General features: G+C 42.2%; 1 protein-coding gene across 2 annotated transcripts; it reads left to right on the top strand.

Annotated features, from left to right (window-relative positions):
- Positions 1–1,695: 1,695 nt before the first annotated feature.
- Positions 1,696–19,280, top strand: rybpb (RING1 and YY1 binding protein b). 2 transcript variants are annotated; one of them, XM_029502721.1, is made up of 6 exons: positions 1,696–1,829; positions 2,468–2,593; positions 15,227–15,339; positions 15,466–15,532; positions 15,621–15,719; positions 16,048–19,280. In XM_029502721.1, exons 1-6 carry the CDS (start codon positions 1,804–1,806, stop codon positions 16,295–16,297), a joined length of 681 nt encoding a protein of 226 aa, XP_029358581.1. In that variant the 5' UTR covers positions 1,696–1,803; the 3' UTR covers positions 16,298–19,280. The 2 variants fall into 2 exon arrangements, with proteins under 2 accessions (XP_029358581.1, XP_029358580.1); XM_029502720.1 differs by having other exon boundaries at positions 15,227–15,532.
- Positions 19,281–20,024: the final 744 nt, after the last annotated feature.

Here is a 20,024-nt window from a genome sequence, read left to right as displayed (position 1 = left end):
TCTCACCTCTCATAAATAATGAATTAGGGCTAACTGTTTGTCTTGTGAACTCGTCTGCGAGTAATGTAAGCTTCTTGCTCAAGGGTGCAGTTGATGAGGGAGGGTAGAATCAGCTGCACAAGTGCACTTCTCCAGCCTTTGGGCCAGCTGTTCTCAGTAAATGCCTCCTTTTATATGTTCTCTTTCCCTGATATATCAATAAATTAACCAGTCTGCACAGAAATTCAGGTCTTTGTAAAAAAAAAAAAAGAAAAAGAAAAAGAAAGAGACATATGCAGGAGCAAGGAGTCGTTCTACCTATGAATATAAATTAACTCCACACTATAACTTGCAAGTTAAAACAAAAGAGCACAGTTTTCCCAAGAACTCATTACAGAACCAGCGAGGCAGGGCTTAATGTTGTTTTGACTGAATTGTAGTTATCAGTAGGCCACCGTGATGAAGCTCAATTAGAGCAGCATGCTATGAGCTAAGCAGAGGTAATCATTGGGCGGAGGGCAGACTTATGTGGAGGCACGGATATTCACTCCGAACAGAAAAAGCGAGGGATTCACAATAGGACTTGGAGCCGTGGAGAGCAGCTAATGAGCCTACATGATTCACGCTTGGTCTCCCCCACAGAGAGCCTTGTCCTGGGCAGAGCGGAGGCACACAAGAGGTGCAGTTTTTGCTCCAACACATTCCATGACACAGCCGTCAGAGCCAGAAGGGTAAAGGGGCGAGTAAAAGTTTCTCTTGCAAATGCTGGCTGAATGAAAGTTGTTTTGTTTTTTTCTTTTTTATTTGGTGTGTGGTTATGTTTGAGTGTGTGTATGTATCTTATTAGAGTCTTGAGTCAATCAGAACACTGTGGGCATGTTCATTCCAGGCTCTATCCACGGCTGAATCTTTCCCATTCAACCTGACATTCCAGAAAGACCCCATAAAACTGCTTGTGGTTTAATGGGCAAAGTTGCTTAAAGACAAATGATATTTTTTTGTAGATGAGTCTAATCCTCCCTGCAAGAAAATAGAAAACTGCTTTTAACTTCAGGCAGGTTGAATCAAAAACTGCCTGTGTACAGTATATGAACACCTTTATGGTGTTACAGTGGGACAGATTGGCAAAAATATATTTTAAATGATATATATATAAATATATAAGTTCTGTGAATTTAAATCAGTGTGTGTTTTATGTGGCGATTAAATACTCACAAGGTTTCCTCCAGGTATGGTGCCAAAGCACGGCAGTGAACTTGAAACATCCAGCAAACCTTCGCTGCACTCATGCTAGGATAGTAGGATAAGTACAGTGTAACACATGCTGTCATGATGGTGTCCAAATGTAACTCTTGGCTTTAGAAGTCAGGATACTTCACCCAGTAACATAACAGCATAATTAATAAAAATGTAATCATGCAGGGCCATAAATAAGCTGCAATAATACTCCTGTTGTTTTTCCACAGAGCCAAATTAAAAAAAGATTTTTGTTTGGCTTTTCTGTCATAAATAACCCCGCTACAGGCACCTTACTAGCTTTATGTGTGTGAGTGGGTTGAAACGAGGTCTATCAAAAAATCCCTGGTCGTTATTAAAACACTCACTAAATATCAATCCAGACTTTTAAACCGAGGCGCGCCGTCATTGGCTGCGCGCCGGTCACGTGGTGCGGTGCAGTCAGTCGCTGTGCCGTGCCTCGAGCCAGCGCTGAGTGGAGCCTGTCTGCCAACAGCTTCAGCAGCGGCTCTATCTGGATCCTACTACACTCACTGATAATTAAAGGAGGCCCCTTTTTCTTCCTATTTCCGAAGACTACGCTTCACCATGGGCGACAAAAAGAGCCCTACCAGGTAATGCGGTCGCCCGCTTTCGATTTACACTTGTTTTGTGCGTTTTGGGCTCGATATTCGGACGCGTTTCTCTCCCACAGAGATCGTTTCTCCCTTTTTCAGTTGGTATGCCACAGCTAGCAAGAATAGTGCAGTCACTATGGCGGCTTCTCGCTCTCTACAACCCAGTCACTTAACAGACAAAGGGAAAATTTTCAGAGGAGACGCCTGGCATTCCCTGAAACGCTCTTCCGTCTCGATGAAGCCTTTTGCAGGGTCAATGTCGAAATTGACATTGTTTGATATTGGTTTCGTTAGCCGACATGCTAAGCTTCGATGCCGAAAATTTTAGCAACGCTTGCCTGCCTGCCTGCCTGCCTGCCTGCCTGCCTGCCTGCTAGCCTAGCTGGCGATACAATCGGACGGTGTGGATAGTCGTCCGCTTCGCCACTGAGGGGGTTTATTGTCCAAGGAGCTCTACTTGCCGGGACTCGAACCCAAAATTAATGACAACACCGCCGTGCTTTGTGCTGCGATAAGTGCCTTGTATATTACACAACAGGTCATGTTTGTCACAATCCCCTCTCTTGTTAATTCCCTAAATTTGTTGGTAGTATTGGGGAAACTAACTTGACCTTAACATGTGTGTCATTTCTAAGGCCAAAAAGACAAGCCAAACAGACGGCTGACGACGGCTACTGGGACTGTAGTGTCTGCACCTTCAGGAACACCGCCGAGGCTTTCAAATGCAGCATCTGCGATGTGAGGAAGGGCACATCCACAAGGTAACGTAGCGCTCTCTCTCTCTCTCCCTCTCTTGTCTGAACGTCTCGTTTTTCCCCAGCTTGGCTGACTGGCTACAGCAGCATTGCATCGCAATTTATGGGAATGACAACTTTGATCGACAGCCTATTTGTCTGGGAGCAAACGGGGACTTGTTGATGGACAGTCTTGCTTACACCTTAAACCATTGTCTGGATTATCCGTCGTTCATAATATTATGCGACTAACATCGCATTGCTTTTATGCATTCGTCTAGGTAGGCTGGCTGCTTGACTAGCCGGGGGTGGGGGGGTGGGGTGGGGAAGAGAAGAGAGACCATACTTCAGGATGGCTGTACAGCTACAGTGTATCAACAGAGCAAGGGCTGCTGTTTTTCTATGGAGTGAAACAAGGTGACTGCATGTATGTATATCTCACCAACCTGTAGGATTGAGGAGATTCTTCTATTGCTCTGACTAGTCAGATTAATTGTGCATGAAGCTCATATACAGTGAGGTCAGGATGTATTTCTCAGGAGTAGTTGGAAGATGGAGTAGACGCACTTACTCCAGATATGTGCTTTTGATATTTCTTCATATAGCAGATGCCCCCCCTTTGTGCTATCTAGATAAAGTCACTTCCTACCCAGCTGGGTGGGATAGAGTTTTTGGATATTTGCTGTTTTGTTTTTATTGTTGTTGTTGGGTTTTTGTTTGTTTGTTTGTTTGTCTTAAGAAGAAAAAGCCAAATGTCAGTTCACACATTTGGCTATGGTTAATTATCAAAACATAACTTGCCAAAAAACAAGATTTTTTTTCTCAAATCTGTTTACAAGGGAATTCACTATTATTTGATCTTCAGAAATATCATATCAGCATTTATAGTAATAGGCTTGTATGTCCCCAACATTTCCACTCAACCCAAAATAAATTAATTGATGTAATCTGAAAACAGCATCTTTATGGGAAACTTAGATGAAATCAGTGAATTACATGAATGTCTTGACAGGATTCCTTTTCTGTTTTTTTTTTTTTTATATACTGACGCCTGTTTGGGGAATGTTTTTTATGATAAGTTGCGTGTCCCACAGTGTCAGTTTGCTTGCTCATGTCATCAGTTGCATGATGAGATGGAGAGATAGATGAGTCATTTGTGGATTTGTTGACAAGTCCCCCAGCACTCTGACATTTCCAGCTGTGGTTTTACAATGAAGTGGCCTGACTGACACCCCTGGTGCACCACAAATGGGGAGAACACGTTTGACACTGGTTTACTGAGAATCCTGAATATTGGGCTTAAGCTTAATTGTCTGGCTCCCCTCCCCCAATGAGCTTTTCCCAGCAGCGTGTAGCTTAAGACCACAGCTGATGATGCAGGCTATGCACGCTGTGTGAAAGCAGGAAGCAGAGACAAGCATGTTGTAGCAGTCCTGCCACTGCTCTTTGGCAACAGCCCAGTTGCCTCTATTTGGTAAATGGGAGCACATGACATCACTGGAGTGTTTGTCCCACATTGCTGTTTGATCTGAATAGTTAACCTTTGATTAGTACAATTGTATAGTTGTGGTGCTGTCTCTTATTCTAATGAGTACTAATTAGCTGTCTTTTCTTCACTGTGTGATGTGTTCCCCGCAAAGCATGGGACAAAGCAACATGCTCTCAGCTAAGCGATTCATACTTAAGGCTATGTGTGGACGCCTTGCCTTGCTGTTTTTATCCGGGGGTTTGCTTTGAATATGCTTTTATGCAAGAGGACATGTGTGTTCACTAATTAGACTATCTCCTGGCTGGTTGGAGTCAAAACACTTGTTTTTCCCTAGGTCCTAAGTAATGACTTAGTGTTTTCTGTACTTAATATCAGTTTAGGTATTGATTTGTCATTATGTTTAAGGCATGTTGGAAATTGGTTGTTTTGCAGATGTGTGGAATCTCGTACACTTCTCCCACAATGCCAAATGTATTGCTTTTTCCCCTCGTGTCCTCGGACAAAGGTCAGTCAGTACTGGCTTTAGCAGACTGTAATACAGAGACAGTGGATGCAAATTATGTTTTAGGGCCAGTCAGACACACCTCAAATGTGTTCTTGGGAAGCTCTTGGTACAACAGGTTGCAGTCAGCAGATGCCAGTGATATGATACAATTTCTAGTTGCACTCTGAGTAATTCCTGTCTCAAGTGAAAATCTAAGATCAAATGAATATTTCCATCCCTTTATTCTTGATATGTTCATCACTTACAGTCTGCACTGGGTGGGTGAGACACCAGCTGTTTCCACAGGTGTTCATGGAGAATGCGCATTCAACATGATCTGTGCTGATTGACAGATAGTGGCTTACACCCGACAGGGCTTGAATCACACTTTGTCCACCTGCCAGCGGTAGGTAAGCTAAGTAACTGTAGGTCATGCTGCTGTGATTTGTGCTAATGGAAGCAAGAATGTGTGTGTTAACGAGAGCTGTGGCATCAGCATGCTGGGAAAGGACCCCCTTCTCCTCGTCCAAGTGCAGCCTAATGAACCTGTTGACTCAGTCCAGCTCAGTAATGTAACATGATACCCAAGTAGGCTAAATCTAGACTCTGCCATTCTGACTATTAAACAAGAAAACACTCTGCTTTTTGCACCTGACCCTACTGCTAATCTACAAATGTAAGGAGCCAAAACTGCATTCTGTTCCTGCTTCTTTGGTAATTGGAAGACTTGTTTTAGCGTTCCCCGTGTGGAGCATGCTATCATATTTAATTGTTTTTGGCACCTGAACCTTATCGCTGTGTGAACGTGACACTGTGTCGCTGTACGTCAGTTTTGCTTTGTGGTGGTGTTTGGTATGCACCCCTGGCAGCCCCAGGGCCCAGGCAGAAACCATTAGGAGCCTCTAAAGTTGATTGATGGTTGGGATCACAGGAAGTCTTGAGGTACCTCAGTCTTTGACTGCTGTGCTGTCTGCACAGCACAGTGATGCCTTTTGGTACATAGTTGTAGACAGAATGGTTGTACAAGAAACTACATAAAGCTTTAATATATTTTTTTATAGTTGATCTCAATGGGTGTAGTTGAGTTGACTCAGTAAAACAAACCTAACCTGTTAAGGAAATCTTGATTGGCAATGTGAAATATGTGGTAAAGGCCTCACTCAAAGCTTGATGAGTTTCAGCTCAATCAAATGGAAACACATGAGATTTTTTCCACATTCTTTCTTTTATCATGTGCCAGTGTCACTGGACTATCTCTGTAGGTACAGAGGTTGTGCTTTGAGATACAAAAAATGTCACAGCCACAACAGTCGGTTTTGTTTCAGTCCCCTGTAGTGTGTGTGATACTGTGTCTCTTTGATCACTGCAAGGAAGGCAAACCAATCAACCATAGGCAGTTACTGTAATTTATGCATACCGTATCACACATTTACAGATGCAAATGTGGTTTAGTCTGTGGCTTTATTCTAAGACCATATGGGAAACCCATAAATCCACAGATTATCGATGCTACAAGCAGGACTGATCAACAAATGATACTTGCTATCAAAGCTACAGGTTAGTAGTTTGGTGTGTGTGTGTGTGTGTGTGTGTGTGTGTGGCAGCTGCACAATTATTGGAAAATGATTGCAATGTGTTTTTGTGTGTATCGTGTGTGTGTGCGTGCCTTTCTGTCTTTTACAATGATGGAATAGAGTCATTATAATCCGTAGATTCTCCCACTGTCACATTAAGGCAAATTGTCTAGGATAATGGAATTACATAAGAGGGACATGCCGGCGCTCAATTTATATCTGCACTTCCTCGCCCACCCTGTGCCCCCACAGCACCCCCCTCTCAGAGGAAGCTGCTTCTGCTTATCCAGCATTATCAGCATCTGCACTAAAACCCTAAGCATGAGCAGCTAGCCCTAATCTTTACGTTAATTGCGGGATTTAAAAGTTCTTAATTACTTCATGGGATTTGGCAGAGTGTGAGTGATTAAATACAATAGCCAATTTGGCAATCTGACAAAACAGAATTGTTGAGAGAGCTGTTGAATCGCAGCTCCACCCATTCAGGAACAAGAAGAGGCAAGCAAATGAGTGTCACAGAGAGGGAGTGAGGTGTCTTGGGAAACTAAGGGCAAAAGCATATGAAGACAAGGAAATGAAGGGGGGGTGGGGGTTCTTAATTTTGGAGTCAGAGCTAGCCCAGGAGTAAGGAGAAGAAGAGGGCAAAAGAGGACTGGGGCAGAACCGAGCAATGTAGAGACAGAGGAGCACTGCGTCTGGACATTTGTGTATGTGTGTATTGGAAAGAAGGAGGGGTATGCATGGCTACTAGGGGCATGTGCTCTCTCAGCCAACAGTCTCCAGGGGCACAGCAGAGCGAGGCACATCATTACCCAGGGAGGGGTAGACTGGACAGCCACTTCTGTTTCTTCCACCATCCATGCATAGGAAAAGAATGGTACCGTTTGACACATCATTTGCTGCACATAAGAACGAGGTAGAAACCAGAATGGACAGTGTTCATAGTAGTTTCACTGCTATAGATTTTTAATGTAGTCACCCATGGTTAGTCTGAGCATTACTGAGAGGGCATAGTCTAGAAAAACCCATACCAGTTTTAGAAGATTTGAATGTTTGCCTGTGTAATCAGTCAAGTCTTTAGATTTTACTTCTTGGTGTCAGGTTTCCTCTGTTGTTGTTGTGTGCTTGCATGATTCTCCTTGTGTCACACATGGGTGCCTGCTGTGACAGCGCAGTGTTGTTAATGACTTGTTGAGTAAATTCAAACCATGCTCTGTTTATACTAAAGCAACGGGCAAGAAGGTGCCTAGAAAGCAGCAAGACTGGGTGACCAGGGCTACTTGTCAGATAATGCACGCACACCAGAGGCAAGCAGCAGGAGAGGGTGAAGAGAAGGGAAGAAAAGACCAACTTAAAGCCAGTGGGATGTTGGAAGGAGGGGGGCTAATGCGCCAAGAGAGAGAGTGAGAGCAGGGAAGAAGACAGACAATCATTGCAAGGCAATGGCGAGAGGAGGAAAACAAACAAGTGATACTGAGCAACGTGACAGAAGGCTGCTTATTGGAGTAGCTCATATGTGCTTAGTGCCCTTAAAATGACACTAAGAATCAGTCTACTGGATGCCAGGCTATTCGTAGCCATCAAGGTCAGTCTTGGAAAGAAAACGTGAAAATGTGGTGTCTTTTACACATGAGCAGACACAAAGGTTTTAAACACAGACACTGTGGTTTTAAATTCTCTGTCTAAGATTTCCTTTTCTTCTTGTTCGTGTCTGTATCACTTTGATCCACAGAAAGTCAGATAGACTGACTCGTCTTGCTTGTCTGCAGAAAAATACACTCCATTGTGGTGTGTGAAGTTGTTGCAGAAAAAAATTGATTCTTTCAGACTTTACCTAGTCTGTAAAAAATTGGTGTGTATTTATGGTGTATGTAAAACTGTATCTTACTACACTGTTGTATATTTGTCCTTGCACATAAATTACTAGTTAAAATCACACATTTAACAATATAAGTAAACACGCTATTTAACAACATTTTGTTCTGCATTGCTCTAAATTAAATTGTATTACGGTAACTTGTATTTTATAATAATTTTAAAAAGTCAATAGTCATTCCTCACAGACAAATAAACAGTTGACGCGTGGTTAACAATAACAAACAGTAATTTAACTGCCTAACAGTTTTTCTCGTGATGAAAAGAGGGAACAGCAGCAGCTGGCAGTGTGTAGCAGCTTTAACCAAGGAGAAGTTTTTCTTATCTCTTGAAATTGTCAGTGTCCAGTATTACATTGCAATATTATGATATATATCATAGTGCAACATAAAAATGTCTACCATACATTTTAATCCTCTCTTGTTTATCGTAATTTTAATGTATGGGCTACTGCTTTGCAGCAGCAGTCTGTGGCACTGCTAGGGGAGCATGGATGTAGACAACATGAGAGGTGGAGAGCATAGTGGAAACAGAGCCAACAGAAAAGCCAAAGAGAAATTTGTGCTACAACGGGGTAACCAGAACATTATTGTTTGACCGTGGTTTGGATTTAAAAAGTCAGACACAGACCAGGCAACGATAATCTGCAAAACATGCCTCCAACAAGTCGTTACTAGCAACTTGAACGCATCTAATCTTTTCCATCATTTAAAGACACAGCATGAAGAACAGTACAAAGACAGCGTTAAAATGCAACAAAGCTCTACCGTTACCTTAAAACCATAATGTGATGGAGAAAAACCCCACACCAAACAAATATGTATTTTATAAATAAAAGGTGAAAAAAATACTTTATCTGGATATAAAATTACCTATATCAGGATATAAATTTTTGTCCATATTACACATCACTATTGACAGTTGTGTTTAACAAGCCACTGGTTGATAAGATGGGCAAAGTAAGCTCTTTTCCCAGCTTTAGCTCAATTAGTTATACATGTTACACTTTGTTTCTCCCATTTGTATAGGTAGTTTGATTATAAAAGTTTCTTATTTTATGGGGTTAAATAAAATTATTAATTAGGTTAAATAAGTAAATAAGTTAAGTTAGAAATTGAGTGCTATGTTAGTTCTGGTTCTTGTTTCTTAAAAGTGGCATCAGAGTGATTGCTGTTGTTTGTAATGTCCTCCCTGTGCTGCTCTCCCTCTCTTTCCTTCACTTATTTAACCTGATAGACTAACAGTGCTAGTTATCCTCACCTCCTGAACCCTAAATACGATAGTATACTGTTGTATTAGAATACAGTAGATGCACTGTCAAGTAGTAGTTTTAAAGATGTTTGAAAACAGTTTTATCATAAATCATTATCAATGTAGAACAATTGCTTACTCCTCCCTTTCTCTGCTTTGAAAATGCAATGGTGTAAAACCTTTCATTTAAGTAACACTTGGGAATGGTCTTTGAGGTGCAGAAATCTTGCAGAGAGTGTTGTCTGATTTCTAGTTGCTGGAGTTTCTGTTAACAGTATCATTTTTTGCAGAGCTCTCTCAGTATAGCTAATGCTATTTTCTTTAATATAGCAGTTAATTTCCTGCTATACATATAAAGCCACAGTAGTTCTGCCCAGCTAGAACACTCTGTGCTATCTTGGTCGTTCTTGTTAGTGTTTCTTGGATCAACAAATGATCTTGTTCATAAGATTGTCATTTTTGCGCTCCAATCTGTACCCATCTGTGTATACAATAGACTTCAGCATTGATGGGCAATTACTTGTGACATGTAACCAATCAGATGGTGCTGTAGGTGGGACATTGTTTGAGATCACATAGTGGTTACAGATTGAATCAGAGCCAAGGTTTGCAATAAGTTTTAAAACTCTTTTACCCACTTAAAAGGTTGAAAACTGCATCCAATAATCAATCAGACTGATAATTGTTTTCGGTTGATCACTAGTTAGTACTTCGGGAACTTAGTGCCATACCTGACAATTCTGCTCTTCAGCTGCCTGAGAAAACGTTGAGGATGTTGCTGCTTTCTCAAGTCTACATTACATACAAATTGGGAAATTTGCTGTTAATATTGTATGGGCATCCATAGATCCCCAGAAGGAGGGAGAGGTGAAGGGTTTTGGGGGAATAAGTGACAGTGCCCGTAAGCCTTCAAAATCCTGACTGGAAGGGATGGATGAATGGTTGAATGCTTAATGCCTCTGTTGGGCAGTGGGAATGAATTGAGAAGTGCCGTAGCCTCAGGCTGCTCTTCAGGTGGTTTACTCATTCAACCTTTCCAACACACCCAACACACACGTCTTTACCAATTAATGGCTAGAGATGACAACCTTGCCTCACTTGCTTACTCTAATCAAAACAATGTCACCCTGCTCATATATACACTTGCCAATTCATAAAAATATATATTGGTAATCTTGTACAGTTGTACAGAAACAAAAGTCCTGAAACATACCTTCTCCTATAAGGTTATAATGTTCAATGTTTGCTAATACTATGTTAGAAAGTTAATTCAGCTTTATGATCATTTTGGTATGTTTCGGCATTGTTGGATTGTATTACATTAAACAAACAAGTGTGTCTGTTGTTTTGCTAAAGTTGGTATTATGTTGATCAGTGCTTCCCTCATTCAAATCAGTGAGGCAAATTACAGAAACGCCAATCAATGTAACACCAAACAGCCCAATAGTACCACAGACATCCTCAAAAAATGATTATTAGTTGAGTTGAACAGTATGATCTTTTATGGAGGAGGGGTTATTTCAGAACAGCAATACTTTTGGCTCTGTGTCCTTAATACGGTTAATTGTATTTGTCAGCTTGATGTCAAATGTCAGTGTGTTTTATATACACTGAAAGGGGTACATCTTTACAAATTTCCGACCAAGCAATTACTCAGATTAATTAAATAATGTGTCAAGGTGTCAAGGTCAAGTTGTGAGTCAGTGGTCAAAAAGAACCTTGAAATAGTTGAATATCACAGGATACTGAGGGTCCTCAGATAAGGTCTACATTAACAGATTTACAGGAAGCATTAAATGATTGAGTATGACAATGAATCTCATAAATAGCTTAAAAATTTGTCAATATCTGCCAGATGACACACTGTCACAAGTTACTCTCTGGCAGTGATCTGTACCATGTAGTTGGTCAGGCAGGGGCCATGCAGTGCAATTCACAGACACACTTCAAATGATTCTGGAGAGACTGTCCAGCATTTGTCTGTCTGCCTCTCTATATCCTCTTCACTCAGCTGTCTGCCACTGCATTCACTCAGCCTGGCAGGAAATAATTGCTTGTCCTCCACACAGCACTTCAAATAAAAGAGCTGTGTTAATGAGGGCTTTCCTGTGCTTCTCTCTATATCACACTCTCCATCGCTCACTCACTCTCTTCATTACTCTGTCTCTGCATGAAGTGCACAGGCTCATTGTTTTTGGTTTCTGTAGACAAAGTTCTCTCTGGCTCAGAAGCTTGAGGTTTTGCTTTTGACTAGGAGAATCAGCTGCTCCTGGCCAGCAGGAGCCCCAGCCAAGCAGAGGTGTGTCTGTCCCCTGGATGGTTCGGGCTGAGCAGAGCAGTCTAACTATGGGTGTCAGTCTGACTGAATTAGGACCTTTTAAGCATGATGATAGTTATTTCAGGGCATCCCGTGGAGGGAGACTCCCCATTCCTCCCTCCCCTAGAAGGTGGAATTCAGGGGCAAGCGTAGGCGGAGCTGTCAATCACGACTTATTGTGTTGCACATGGGGAGGTAATATGCTGTAAGCCCTCACAGTGGGAAATCATTCGACAGCAGGATTTATACACCATACACATAGCCAGCCACACAGAGACATGGACACACACTTGTACTGATACAACAGGAATATATTGGCAGCAGTGGGAGGTTGGAGCAGCCTCTGTGATTGGACCCTGGGGTTCACTCCTGGCCCTTAATCCCAATATCATTCCCAGCTATTCTTGGGTTTTACTGCAGATTGTGCTTGTTTTATTTTCAATGTTTGCATAACAATTGTATGCTGGTTGAATGGTACTTTTTTGTATAAATGTAGCAATTAGTACTTGTGTGGCAATGATGTGCACAAAATATTTGAATATAAATTGTAAAGCAGCAGGGCGTCATGTAGCATCTCTAGCCATGCTAATGAGCCATAGAGCATTGCTGAGCAAAGCCATGATGTCTGGTCAGTCAGTAAATAATGGGGGAGAGAGAGAACATTGGCCGTATCATGCCAGCAGCATCTTATGGCTGACTTACAGCTGGCACTGAATCACTGCTTAACTACCGTGGCTTTTTGTGCCACCACCGCTGCTGATGCTGACACAAATCTCGGTGTCTGAACAGGGCCCTTAGCTCTACAACAGGCAGAGGAGGCGTGGATGTTGTTAATCAGTCAATCACTTGTTCAACACCTCCTTGGCTAACAGCCCTCACTGCCAAACAAAAATGATTTCTGGTCATGTTGAACGCCGTCTGTGTTCAAAATCTGTTTACTCATGGCTGTGGGTTAGAGAGACAAACATTTTTTTTTGTGGTGAATGTGGGCGAGCACATCACTGTAGCTTTGATTACTGCTGCTTTCTCATGGAGCTCAAGCTGCCCACCCAACACTTGAATTCTTTGTTGCACTGTCTCAGTGGCATGCTGACAATTTCACATAAGATGTTGACATCAAATCAAGAATCCTGTGGTTCTCCAGAGACCTCCTGGATTTGCATGGGAAGGACTGTCACTAGAATAAGAACAGGACACAGAAAAGGCCTTGGTTTAGAAGCATACGGGACTGTGGACAAATTTATATTATTACATGTTCTATCACAGCTAGTTCACTGGGAGATTATGACTTGTATTAATTGCTCAATGTAACTTGAGGAGAGCTCTAATTCTATAAACTAAATATAATTCTCCAAGTAGTTTTTTGTTTTTTTTCTCAAGTCAAACAGCTTACTGACACTGTTTACCATGCCAGAACATCCCAGTGTGACTCCACCTTGGTTGGAGAACCCATAAACATTTCTTGTCCTCTCTTTGTGTCTGCCATTTAGATTGAAGCATAGAAATCCAGCTGCCAGGTCCAACATCTTGTTAGGGCAAAATCCTCAATTTGAAACAATCACAGCATACGACTATAAATGAAAAGTTGCTGGTCCCACGAAACATTGTCTTCACATGAGAGAACTTGTTTGTTTTATTCAGATCTCAGGAAGAAAAAAAAACACAAAATAAATGAAATGGCTGGGTCTAAAAAAATGACAAAACCTCTCAAAGTGTCATCAGATTTATTCAAGTATGCAAAGAAGGTGCTCCACTCATCAGGGGAAGTAATTACTCATGATTGAAATGGAATTAGGATGAATTTGACGGGACAGGATGGAGTTGTTAATCATGTAGCAAGGCTGGGATGGGGGTAAAATTTCGCTCCCACATAGCATGTTAATTCTCACCTCCTTCAGGGCCCCAGAGGTTGCCTCATAGTCGCAGCAGTTAATGGACACTGGATCAACAGCCAAAGGCTCATCAGCATTCGCCTCAGCTGGTATATTGATTGGAGTGTAGTGCAAGCATTACGACATGATGCTCTATTATGCCCCAATAGATTGCCTTGTGATCAGCTGCTTGCCCCCAACCCTTCTTCACAACCCTTCTCAGTCGGAGGAGGGCTGCAGCAGGAGGATATTACATGAGGTTGATGGAGCAGCAGAGTAAAAAGTCCTGAAAGGACTGCACTGAAAAAATAATAGGAAAACCTGAAAAAATGTTTGAGTTCAAAATTGCTAAGCTACTGAAAGATGAAGGGACTGGTGCAATGGAGAGTCGATTGTGAAAAACCTGAGAGGATGGGAAGTGCAGAAACTGGGCTGACCATATGAGGTTAACCGCATAAGCAGCTGTCTAAAACCCACTCTCTGCTGAAAGCCGCTAAAATCAGCATCATCAGTCAGACACACAATTGAGCTTCATCTGTTTTTGCCACATACATTTGCTCTTAGACTTACAATAGCTCATTCCTGTGGCAAAACCAAAAAACATTTGTTTTTACTGGGAAAGCTACATTTTCCAGCAGTAATGTCTTATCCGACCTGCTCTGACTGACAGTTATTAAAACTTTCAAGACTTCCTACTTGACCAAGGGTCTCATGAAACAGGCGTCAAGATCAAGGGCCCTCTTCTCTACTGGTGGGACATCACAAAAAAACCCTTCCTGCCAAGACTTGAATTAGGTTTGGAAGGCTTGAGTATACACAGCTAGCTAGTATAACTTCTTGTGTTCCTGTTGAAAGGCCTCCTGAGCAGCCATCGAGCCATGCCAGGCTGTTTGTTTGCACGCTAAGCTTTTCAAGTGCACGTTTGTGTGTGTGTGAATGTGTGTCTATGTACATACTTGTGGTTAGCTCCTCACCCTGCTTGCCCAGCGCGGGCCTGTGATTATCCGTGTTGTTGGCTACAGTTTTGTCTCAGCTTGAATCTGGAGTCTGTGGAAGGCTGCAGTCTTCCTTCTCTCTTCCCCGAGGTTCCCTGCTTCCCCCCAGATGCTGCCAGCTGGTGTCTATTATGCTGCAGGTGTGTGTGTGTGTGTTTCCTCGCTTGTGCAGTCAGCGTTGGGCTCAATATCACAGCTGATAGAGCAAGATGCAACTCTTTGTGCATCAGTATTTGTCACTGATATACAACAGAAAAGATGTTTCCAGAAATGAAGTGAAATGCGAAGAGCAGAGGAATTCACTCAATGTTGCCTGACATTTATCTTCCATGTCTTTATTGACTTTGAAGGAGGTAATGGTTTGTGTGTGTGTGTGTGTGTGTGTGTGTGTGAGAAACTGAGTAAAAAGGTGGACAGCATCTCTCCATGGCTGTTGGAGAGTTAGACAGCAGCTACACCGTTGTCAACTGAATCTCAGGCTGTGGCAAATGGGGCCAACCGTGCATTAATCAGATTAGAGGGCCTAACTGACGTGCTGCAAATGTCCCACCTTGTGATCCTGTGCATTCATTTTATTACAGCAGTCAGCTAATGAGATTAGCCTTCAAAACAGAGCAGCTGCTCCAGGAAGAGGCTGTGTAAACCTACCTCTGCAACAGCTGGGAGCGTCAACCCCCTTTCCCTCATCAGCCTCTAGGTTCAGTCACCTTTTTTTGTCGCCTGTAGTGTATCTGCGCTTGTCCATGGCCAGAGTCAGCTCACAGTTTCACTATCAGCTAATCCATGTCTTCCCCCCCCCCCCAGGAAACCCAGGATCAACTCCCAGCTGGTTGCCCAGCAGGTGGCTCAGCAATACCCGATGCCCCCCCCACCCAAGAAGGAGCGGAGGGAGAGGAGTGAGCGCACAGACAAGGAACGTCCAGAGGGAGAAGGAGAGCGTGCCAATGGTGAGGGACGCCCAGAGGGTGAGCGTCCAGAGAGAGTGAGGCCAGAGGGAGACACCCCTGAGAAGGACAAGAGTGAGAAGGAACAACCAATCAAAGACAAACCTGACAGAGAGAAAGACATCAGTCCAGCTGTCACAAAGAAGCCCAGCAGCAAAAAGACCAGGTCAGTGTGGAAATGGACATGTCCCTGGCGTGTCTGGATGTCTGCTGCATTGGTGTTGTTTTCTCACTGCCATTTATCTTTTCTTCAGACCCAAATCAGACAACCATCAGAGTCCACCCAGTGACAAACACAGCATACAGTCTGGTAAATCAACAACCAAAACCAACAAGAACTCTCACATTTCCAGGTGTGTAGCAGCTTCACCCATTCTGCATGTCTATAGCTGAACGCAGGGTTTTCCATCTAGACAACTCTGCTTTGTAGAGGAGCTGATGCAGCACTAAGCTAGTGGGAAACCTCAAATGATTCACCAATGATCTTTTACACTAAACACCCACTCTCACTTTATATACACTTGTTCTGACTATTCATGTGTCACCCGATGAATTGAGCAATTTAGTGTAACCGCCCCCATAATGCTGGCAGCCTCCTTCTTGTTGTTGCTGAGTAACACATATTGTGGCTGGTGTTTCTCGTTATTAAGGTCTGTTTTTTGTTTTTTCTGCATCCATCAGACCCAAACTGAAGAACATTGACCGGAGCACTGCCCAGCAGTTGGCCATCACCGTAGGGAACGTGACGGTTATTATAACAGACTTTAAGGAGAAGACCCGCTCCTCCTCCACGTCCTCATCCACCATCACATCCAGCGCGGGCTCCGAACAGCAGCACCAGAGCTCTGGCTCCGAGAGCATGGACAAGGGCTCGTCACGCGCCTCCACACCTAAAGGGGATATCTCTGTGGGGCACGACGAGTCGTTCTGAGGCCCTGCACCTTACCCTTCTTGCCCTCACCCTACTCCACACCCCCCTTTCCCCCCACGTTTCTGGACACTATGGATCCCATAGGGGGAGAGATTTCACCTTGTACCATTGCTGCCCTGCCTCTATTCCATGATCATCCCTGGATGCTGAGAGGATCTGGTTGGCTGAGAGGAACAGTGCAGTGTGCTTGTCGGGGAAACAAGCGCCCTGCTTGGAGAACTTTCGTTGTGGTTACACCCGTGGCACAGACGAGGAGAGCTGGGCTACTAAGAATAACGCCCCCATCCCAACCCCCCTGACCCCCACCCCCGCGGTAGCATCCAGACACTTGTATGTATTGTTTTATATTTGTATGTGGATGTGAGGCCAAGTCGACATTTTTTTTTTGTTTTGTTTTGTTTTTGTAAAGAAGAATTCTTTGCTGGGCACAATAACCACCATCATTTTAATAACTTTAAACTATTATTACCCCTTATTTATTACCTGTTGCACCTGTATACTTTGATATTTTCCTTTTTATGTTGAAGCTTTGCTGTGTAGCTCTGCCGATCGATCGTTCCTTCAGTGTTTTTACTACAGTTTGAAAATGATAGGACAAGACTCAAGTCACAGACAGACACACACATCTCTCACACACACACACACACACTCACACACACACACACACACACTGGTGCTAGATACACTGTGAAGCGGTTTTGCAGATCTGGGATTGCCCATTCGCTCAATGTGACAAAGTGCTGATGAATCAAATTCTAATTCACTTTTCTCAACAACACTGTCTCACTCTGAACACTGTCTGGACCTCCATCAGGTCCATCTGCTTGTTCTGTACAGCTCAATGTGCATCAGAAGAAGTTACCCGAAATTCAGACACCTGACTTTTTCAGATCTAGATTTCTAGATTGTCTATGATTTAGTACGCTATAGCAGATCTCTTATACAGTATATAATGTCCTTAACTGTACAGTGTAGGCTGTTGTGTAAAACACTAAAAACTGTTGGTATTTTCTGCATTCCATACCTAAATACTGAGTTTTCTGGCTGAAGGTAGAGCTGTCCTCTCATCTCTTGAGCCATTATTTTTCTGTTGTCACTGAAGGATGGTCACACGCAGTTCCACTTGGTAAAACCATATTGAACTGTAAAATAGACCTTTTGTGTCAAGCTGTTGTGAATTTATTTCTTTGTTTTTATGGTCCTGAAGACAATTTTGAATCTTCATTTTCTCAACCTTATCCCTAGAAAACATGAGCAAAGACATTAACAATTTGCAGAATTGACAACTCAATTGACCTGTTTGTATTTTTTATGAAGACTCCTGTCATTGAAGGCAAAAAAAAATTCAGTACTTGATAGAACACAACCGCTCTTTCAATTTTTAGAACAGCAAGGCTTATTTAAGGGTTTTAATTCACTTTCACCTTAGCTGATACTAGACCAACATAATTTCCTTTTAACTGTATGAAATTGTATAAAGAATAAATGTGTATATGATATCTTAGTTTTATTTATTGAAGGACCAAAGGAATTTCATATTGACATGATACATAGACAGATTAATAACAATTTGAAATGCAATTATCTAATGTGTGAGATGAATAACAGTTTAAATAAAGACTAATATAATCCATGTAAATGGTGTTCTTATTGTCCACTTGTCTCTGTGCACGGCTTAATCGGGGCAGAGAACTTGTCAGAACCGTGAGCTGATTTGAAGAACACTGGCAACTGTAACTCTGTGGTGGAAGTTGCCTCATTGTACAGGTGATGAGAAGCAGACTGGGTGTGGGTGGGAGGATGAGAGGAGCTTTGGGTCCACTGGGTTGAAGACTTTTGGCCTTAGTAAATCCCCTCTTCACTCTGCAGGACCACCACAGTACACGTAGCTGCCCCACGGAGGCCCCAGCTCATCAGTTGAGCCTCCCAGAGCTACTTAAAGCTGGTTAGCTGAGGTTGATAATACGTGTGTTGTAAAGCAATGTGTGGTGAAGTCCAGGAGATATGTTCCCAACTTTTTTCTGCTTTTAAGCTATGGTTAATATGTAATTATGTACTTTATTGCATACAAATATGGAATCAGTGTTCAAAGTGAGGAAAAGCAATGTGAATAGAGATGAAAAGTGAGACTGCTCGGTAAAAAAGGAGAAATGTGTTGTCCAATTTTTACTGAGAATAAAAAAAACCCTGTTTTGTGATGCAATCTGTCAGAAATGGGCCTAATAAGCCATCTTTTCACCTGCCTTATCTGCAACCACATTCACTCGACTGAGTACTCCAACAGAAAGGATTCATTGTTAAATTATTGACAAATGGCCATTTGCTGACTATATGAATTATTGCTTGTAAATAGAATTTTAAAAAGGTGCGAAAGCAAACACTATGAATAATGGCATCGGAGCTGAAGTTTTTTGTTTCCTGTTTCCTTTCCGCGCAAGCAGTTCTGTTCTTGTGTGCGACCAGTAACCTTAATTTACTGTGTAAAGATGGTTACATTTTTTAGCTTTGTTTGTCAGAGACCCAAATATAGAATGCTTGTTTTACTGACTGTATAACCTTAACCGTGAATTTCCAATTAAGTGTATTATACGAACTCATTTCTTCCTATAACAATGTCTTGTACAATGCTTTTAAAGTTGCTCGGTTAAAAAAAAATGGGAAAAAAAATGTAGGGACAGTACAATAATCAATTCTTTGTTAAATCCAGTTTGAGTTTGTCTATTTTTTTTCCTTCTCCTTCTTTTTATTTTTACTTATAGCTGATGTGTCATTGTTTCCCTTGTGAAATGGTCACATTATGTTCCTGGTGTGGAAATGTACGCAGCATTTTCAGCAGATCGCAGCTCCTTGTCTAGCTTATAATGTTAAAATAATACATGTTTCTGGCATGTGCACGACTTTGCGCTTATAGGCTAACCTGATCATTTTCCTCTGCTTCAAATAGAAATGTCTATTTATGAATTTTGCTTGTAGTTTTTCACAAATAAAATTGTTAAAGTTATCTATCTGCTGGCTGCTTTGTGTCCCTCTTTGATTCTGTTCATCCATACATGTATTTATAGATGCAGACGAGTCCAGAGACTTAACTGTTTTACAAACAGGAAGTGAGTGTGTATCTGAGATGGCAGACTATAGATTGAGACGTCCTGGGGAGTGTGTGTTTGTTACAGAGCCTCCACAGCGCTGTGACACACGACACGAGGAAGTCTTCATATTGACAACAGCTTTCAATCATGTCTCCCTCCAGAGGCTGCTTAGCAGCCCACTAATGCGCCATCTAAACGCTCTGACCGATGACTGCATTCCTCTGTTGCCACTGATCATCCACACAGATATGAGAATCAGCTGAAGGGAATAATTGATGTTAGTCGTTTGCAGTTCAGATTCATTTGGTAGTGTGTGGTTCACTCCATTTCTCTGATCCTCTCCAAACATCCAATCCTTCTGATTGAAGGGTGTCAGAGATCGATGAACATATCAAAATAAGTCAAATGAAATTGTTTTTAAAATGTGTTTACTTCTTGACCTTCACTGTGTGTGGTCTTGTCCTATGACAGACAAAGAAAAGTTTAATGGCAAATGTCTTGAGGATTAAAAGTCAGTATACATCCATCCAGTTTATATTTCAGAGGTTTTTAACTGAGGATGGGCAAAAAATCCCTGAACAAATAAACAAAGTCTAGTTTTACTGTTTATGCACTTAGTTGTGTTCTTGATTCATTGTAAT

This window comes from Echeneis naucrates, chromosome 5 (genome assembly GCF_900963305.1).
Source record: "Echeneis naucrates chromosome 5, fEcheNa1.1, whole genome shotgun sequence".
In the NCBI taxonomy this organism is placed as follows: domain Eukaryota; kingdom Metazoa; phylum Chordata; class Actinopteri; order Carangiformes; family Echeneidae; genus Echeneis; species Echeneis naucrates.
Note: the sequence above shows the minus strand (reverse complement) of the source record. Positions and strands in the feature narration are given on the sequence as shown.

Coding starts and splice junctions, on each gene's coding strand:
- rybpb (XM_029502720.1), top strand. CDS start 1,804: ATGGGCGACAAAAAGAGCCCTACCAG. Junction 1,830..2,467: donor GACAAAAAGAGCCCTACCAG/GTAATGCGGTCG, acceptor GTCATTTCTAAG/GCCAAAAAGACAAGCCAAAC. Junction 2,594..15,226: donor AGGAAGGGCACATCCACAAG/GTAACGTAGCGC, acceptor CCCCCCCCCCAG/GAAACCCAGGATCAACTCCC.